Source organism: Rhinolophus ferrumequinum, chromosome 22, assembly GCF_004115265.2.
Source record: "Rhinolophus ferrumequinum isolate MPI-CBG mRhiFer1 chromosome 22, mRhiFer1_v1.p, whole genome shotgun sequence".
Taxonomy (NCBI): Eukaryota; Metazoa; Chordata; class Mammalia; order Chiroptera; family Rhinolophidae; genus Rhinolophus; species Rhinolophus ferrumequinum.
Window position 1 is genome coordinate 24,536,213 of NC_046305.1, and position 6,624 is coordinate 24,542,836.

Below are 6,624 nucleotides of genomic sequence, written 5' to 3' on the forward strand. Positions count from 1 at the left end.
GCTCATCCCCACCATTGTTTCTGCTTCTGAAACATTTTTCAAACTCCAAGCAGATATTATGCAAAGAAAACTTTATTCGTACAAATACATTTTGACCACACAGGACTCAAGTATAGGACAGGGGCGTTGGGTGGGGGTGTTCAAGTAATTATAAGACAAGTCTGCAATTTCACATCAGAACTTCTTCCACAACCCACAATAGTAGCCATTTTTTTCGTTTTAAAATCTCACACAACACTGATAGTCAGTAATGTCCTTAATTTAATAAAAATAAATACCCCTCCGCTCCAGCCACTCCTCTAGAATTTAGAGAGTTTGTTTACTGTTTGAAAATACATGACATGCCCTAGTCAGGTTATAAACATAATCATGAATTTTTTTTTAAAGACTTACATTTAAGTACAAAAATAAATAACTTAAATAGCAAAAATAAATAAATATATTAACTAATAAATATATCCAACAGTAGATAAGATATTACCAAAAACTCATATAACCATGGTCTAGATTAAGAGGAGGAACACATGAAAACACCCACAATAAGGAAACAAATATTAAATAAATGACATACACAGTGACCAGCACTAAATGATATAACTAACAGATGGTGGTTGGGGTCACGCCTCCACAGGTACTACGGACTGGGACCCTAAGCCTGGAACACTGTCAGCAGCGTCATCACTTTCCTCCTATTCCATCTCATCCATCCATCGCAGGAGTATGTCTACCTCTCCCAAAGCTTTCACCACCGCTTCCTGAGGCTGAAGCTGAAAAACACACACTTAGGTAGTGAGCACATCACAAAGAGACAGAGGGTACCCCAGGGATAATCCTCTGCTTACATTGGCAGATCTGTTGGGGATTGCAAGCAGAGCATTCTTTTCAAGATGGGAGAGTTTGAAAGAAGTTATGGAACCTCCTGATCTCACAAGAGATCATTGAGCCCATCACGCTGGTCTTACATAGAGAAATGGAGGCCCAGGGAGGGTAGCAGAATTGGGACTACAACTCAAGCTTCTTGAATCACAGAGATCAAAATAGTAAGGATGTTCTTTGAAGGAGTGTGTGTGGGTGTATGTGTGTAGGAGTTGCCTACTGTGCATACTTCAATTAGACAAATATTTATTGTGCTAAGCATGAGCTGGCTAAGGACACAAAAATGAATGGTACAACCCTACCCACAGGGAATTCACAGCCGTGTAAGGGAGACATGTAGAAGCAGGCAATAAATGTGCTGTGGTGAATAAATGATGGAGTCCGCACAGGATGACGGGAGACACCTAACTCAGAGAAGTAGCAGTACCTTCCTGGAGGTGATGCCTAGGCTGCGTCTTAGAGGAAAAGTAGAATTAGTCAGTGAGGAAGTATTCCAGGTTTTCCTGGCAGATGCACAAAAGCACTGCGGTGAGAAACAGCATGACATGGGCATGTGTGAAATTGTGAGTGACTGTTTTTTAGAGTACGTATAAGTGTGTGAATGTTGGAAACTATGGCCTCTTATTTATGCAGCTGGAAGATCCACATGTCTCTGGAGTGACTTGATGGAATCATGGCCATTCTCTCTCGATTCCCAGAGCATCTCCAGAGAGCGAGCACCCTTCTAGAGCCTGGATAGGTGTCCACTGGGGTAAAGCAGAAGGATAGTCCACATGACCTCAGAGGGCTATCAACCTGAGGGCGACAGGATTTCTACCAGTATGAATACCCATTCCACCCAGCTATGATCCAGTTCTAAAGATACACTCATCCCAACCAAGACCAAAATTGCATATACCATTTTGAAGCGACTCAGAATCTGGCTGTATTTCGCCGTTGCTTCCTCCCCACAAGGGCATATCATACGTGCATGCTGAAAAGAATGCCAAAGAATAATAGGTTTTATTAAATATTCTGATTTTCTGCCCTTGCCATTGACATGTAGTAGGTGGGAATTCTACTCCATTCCTATAGAAAAGTCTTTTCAGACCTCATGATTTGCGATCACTACCCTAATCATCAGTAGAAGAGGAAACCAGCTTTTAAGGCTCATATACAGAGCTCATTGCTTCTTTTTAGAAACAGGCAGCACCGAAAGACTTTGTGATCATGGCATCCCATCTTGCTTGCACCTCCCACCCCAGCTCTGGTCTAGCCCCCTCCCAAAGAGCCCCTGGGGAGTAAAAATTGGATTCCTAGGTCCAATTCAGACCCTATCTTGAGACTGAATCCAATGTCCTGCTGATTGGCTTCCTGGATGCACTAGTACACCATAGATACCTCACCTAGAGAAAAAGCTTAATTACATGGATAAAAGATGATTATCATTAACATCAAATAGCTAGCATTTTATAGTTCTTTAGACTTTTTGTATGGAGCAGATACCTAAAACTCAATAAAACTGAGTTTTTATTATCTAGTCACATGGCTCAACACAGATTATTAAAACTTTTGGACTCAGTTTTTCCATCATTACATGGGGGTAAGAAAGAGCTTGGTTGCTAAGTCATTGAAGCTGTGTGCTGAAGTGGATCTTTTTACCCAAGACCCTTACTCACACATAGCCGGATTTCCTTCTTGATAGTAAGAAAAGAGTTGGCGAGAGTGCTGATCTTCGGGAGGATATGGTGGCCAGGGATCTGATAGTTTTTGAATACCGTGTCCAGGTAGAGTCTCAGTATGTGACGGAGGAGGCAGCACCGATCTGCAGGCTACAAAAAAGACTAGTATGTTGGTGGGGGAAGAGTGTCGAGGGACAAGACCCAGGGTGATGGAGATGCCCCTGATTCATATTTCCTCCCAGAATTCCTACGGGCCAACCACATACCTTTGTGTCTTGCAAAGATTCAGACTTGCTCAAGATGCTGAAGTCAATGATTTCATCTTTGGCTTGCTAAACAGAAGAAGGCAAGGCAAAAAAGGACAGATCAGTGACAGCTGCCAGAGTCTGAGACATCGAGACCTCTCATCCCCTCCTTACCATGGCCCAGTGAGCAATGTCCCTTTCCAAAACACTTTTAAATTACAAGCTACAGATGTTTTCAGGGAATGCATTCTCCTGGTAAGGGGTCCCCAACCTACCTCTTTTCGTGATCATGATGCTGGGGGACAGAGAAAGACAAATAGAGAAGGGCAGAGCTGCGGGGGGTGCTTCCCTCACATACCACTCTGTCCCGTATCTCGGAAAATCCCTTTCGCATCTCCTGAAGGTTTGTGGTGATCACACAGCTCCCCACATGGAGTGTCTTCAGCCCAGCAGAAGGTGTCCAGAAGAGATAAAACACAGCCGTCAGAAGGCAGAGGGGGAGACCAGAGCCTTTCATCTTGTGCCAGAATCTGAAGACCACAGAAGCTAGGAATTCAAAGGAAAAAGCATGACTTACTGTTTTCCCCATCTCATGCCTTAAGAAGCCAATCCAGTCACCAGGAACATGCCTCCCCCAGATGTCCTATGGGGTGAAGTTTAATGGCTTTATCTGATTTCAGATAACTTGGTGCATTCATCTAACTTCCTAAGACAAACTGCGGAGCCTCCTCAAAGAGCGACCTTCGGGTGTTTGTTCAGACTCTGAGTGCGTGTTGGTGCTACAGGTCCCGGCTCCTTTATTCTGTCCCCATCCCAGCCCCATCATCATTGACCAGCAGGTAAGGCCTGGAGCAGCAGGCACTTGCAATGAGTAGATAGAGGATGACACCGCAGGGAAACTGTCAAAACTTGTTTTGGTGAATCGACGTACATAGTCTTCCCTTCCAGAATGCCAGTGTAGCTCACCCGTCTGGTCCCTTTAGATCCCCAAGGGAACTGGGGGGAAACAGAACTCCCAGAAGCTGTTGCTGAGCCACCAAAAACACTTGGGGAAATTTGTCTGGATTTTATGGCCACGCCCAGGACAGAGGAGCTTAGCTCTGTTTGGCATTTGTCTGAGATCAGACCGGTTATTTGGGGAGAACAGATTTATTTCAGCCCTAAAGGCAAATAGAAAGTCAATGATTTCATAACAATACTACCGCCAGGGAAGGGTAAGATCGCATGGGCAATCATCCCAGTTCCACCTAACACTTCTCCACCCTCCTGAGGTGTCTGGACTCCACAGCGCTGTCTGCAAGAAGACGGTAGTTAGGCACACCTGGGATGAATCCAAGAGCACACTTTCCTGGCCCTCTAACACAGGCTGAAGGTCAAGGAAGTAAGTGATCCCAAAGAAAGAGAAGAAAGGCAGGAGGAAACTCATTTCTTGGGGTGAGGCTTGCTCTGTCAGATGGCACTTTGTAGTGTCTGCTGAGTTTTAAGATTAAATGATACAGGCTGGGATTAGGGTGAGAAGAGCGAAGCACTCATCTCGGGCACAAAATTTAAGGGAGCACCAAAAGTCTCGGTAACCAATGTAAATAATACTTTAATACAATATCAAAATTAATGAAAAAATCCATGATAAACAAAATATCAATATTTTAAATAAAGACAGAATCTGACAGTGCCACGCTGAGCCATATTGGAACCCAGGACAAAAGGGAAAATGAGTACTCCTCTCTACTTACACACAGCTTATGTTTTTTATGTACTTTTAGCGATTAACTTTTTCCCAGAAATATATGATGAAAATATTAGTGATGAGTCTTCACTAAGAAAGTAAAATTATAATAAATTCTGTTTGGGGCATAAATAAAATATTTAAATTTACGATAATGTTGTTGAGTTGTAATACAGCTACTTTTTAATTTTTTCAATATTTCCTAACTACTTTAATGTTTTGGAAAAATAACATACATAGACTACATAAAAACATATGTATAAGGGTATGCATCTTTCCTTTTGCCTTGGGCTCCAATATGGTGGGGCACAACACTGACAATCATTACCACTTACTGAATATTTCCTATGTGCCAGGCAATATGCTAGATATATTTTATATCCATGTCCACCTGAGATACTGCCAAATATAGGAAAAAGGAATAAACAAACCAACTCTAAAGAATCCGAGAGAACTCTGAGTTTGGAGACAAGAGAACTAGGTCCAAATCCCTGCTCTACAAGTTCCCATCAAGGTAGATTGTCCCAGTTTGCCCAGGACTAAGAGGGTTCGTGAGAAACAGGACTTGCAATTTTAAAATTGGAAAAGTCACAGGTAAACCTGAATAAGTTAGTCACCCTACATCTATGTGACCTTTGACAAACCAGCTCACCTCTCTGAGTTTTGTTTTCTTAACCCCAAAATGGTGATAATTAAAGTTACCCCAGAAACTTGTTTTGACATTTAAATAAAATAATGCATAATTTATACACCTAGCACATAATGAGTGATCAATTCATTTTAAATAGAGAATGATGGTAGTTGCCTTGAACATAGTAAGTGTATAGTAAATATATGATAAATTCAATAATTCAGCATTTATCGAGCACTCACTGTCTTGACTGTTATGCTAGGTAGTGGAGTACAAAGATAAACATAACAATTCCCTACCATTTAGGATATTTTGTCCTAATGGAAAGGACCCCTGTAGATGTGGCCTTGAACACATCTAGGTCAATGATTGGCAGAAATGGGCTGATCACCAGAACTGTGTCAATAGTGGAGGTAGAGGGAAAGTTCTCTTACCTGAGCTCAGAAAGGGCTGCTGCTTCTGATTTCCTTGAAGTCTGTTTCAAAGCTAAGACTGCTTCTAATTAATTATATATGTGTGTCACATGAAGGAAGTGAGCTCCCATAGGTGAGGGCTGAAACTCCCTTGGAATTTCTCTGATGGCATGGCACTTCCTCCCATCTGAAGACAGTTTAATTTCAGGCTTGATTACGTCAACATTTCTAAGGAAGCACTTCTTAGGAGATTACTCGTCATACATAGTTGTTAGAGAAAAGATGTACTCTTTCTTTCTGGCTCCCTTCCAAAAGGAAGATAAATGGTATTTAGGACAGAAAAGATCACTGAATTACAGAACTAAATAATTCCAGGAAGTGCTTTTGCCTTCTCCTTTAATTCCAATTCTTCTTAAGCAGGCTTCTCCCCAACCACAGACATGGTGGGCTTACTCCCGCTGTTTTTCCTTTGCTTTTGCTATTCCCACCATGTCTCCCCAACATTGGTCACCTTCTTTCCCTTGTTAAAGAGTGGGTCCCAATTCTTTATTCCTGAATTACTCCAGACCACACCAACCCCTCCCTTCTCTGACTTCCAATAGCAGATTTTTCTTTGGCATGTGAGAGATTCTAATGTTGCGTTCTGTTTCATGGTCCTTAGCCTTATTTTCCTAACGACATTGGTAGATTTTCTTAGACAGGGACTAATGAATCAAACAGGTAGGAACACATGTCCAGGTCCAGGCTAGTTTAAATCAAAGCACTTGAGAAAAACTGCATGCCATATTTCATGCTCTGAAAACTTTCAAGTGGTAGAGATTATATTATATTCCTTTTCAATTTATTTCCTACTCAATATCTAAAACTCTGAAGTCCTATATTTGAGTCCCAGGATTACAGGATGACTTTGGCATATTATTTCACCTTTCTTGATTTCAGTTTACATATCTGTAAAGTGAGAGCAATATTTTATATTTTATATTTTTTATATTTTATAAAATATTTTATAAAATTTTCCACATGAGATAATGTGTCAAATCCTTTCCAGTCTGACATTCAGTGTCACTATGAT

The 6,624-nt window shown here is 41.5% G+C and overlaps 1 protein-coding gene across 1 annotated transcript; it reads right to left on the reverse strand.

Moving 5' to 3' along the window:
• Positions 1 to 689: 689 nt before the first annotated feature.
• Positions 690 to 3,299, reverse strand: IL20 (interleukin 20). The gene is made up of 5 exons (XM_033094169.1): positions 3,141 to 3,299; positions 2,804 to 2,869; positions 2,535 to 2,687; positions 1,775 to 1,849; positions 690 to 767 (listed from the first exon to the last, which is right to left on the reverse strand). Exons 1-5 carry the CDS (start codon positions 3,297 to 3,299, stop codon positions 690 to 692), a joined length of 531 nt encoding a protein of 176 aa, XP_032950060.1.
• Positions 3,300 to 6,624: the final 3,325 nt, after the last annotated feature.

Excerpts from the sequence above, each read along its gene's own strand:
- IL20 (XM_033094169.1), bottom strand. The coding sequence starts at position 3,299 with ATGAAAGGCTCTGGTCTCCCCCTCTGCCTTCTGACGGCTGTGTTTTAT. Across the intron at positions 2,688-2,803 it reads AATCTTTGCAAGACACAAAG|CCTGCAGATCGGTGCTGCCT; the intron begins GTATGTGGTTGG and ends TCTTTTTTGTAG. Across the intron at positions 1,850-2,534 it reads AGAAGGAAATCCGGCTATGT|CATGCACGTATGATATGCCC; the intron begins GTGAGTAAGGGT and ends CATTCTTTTCAG.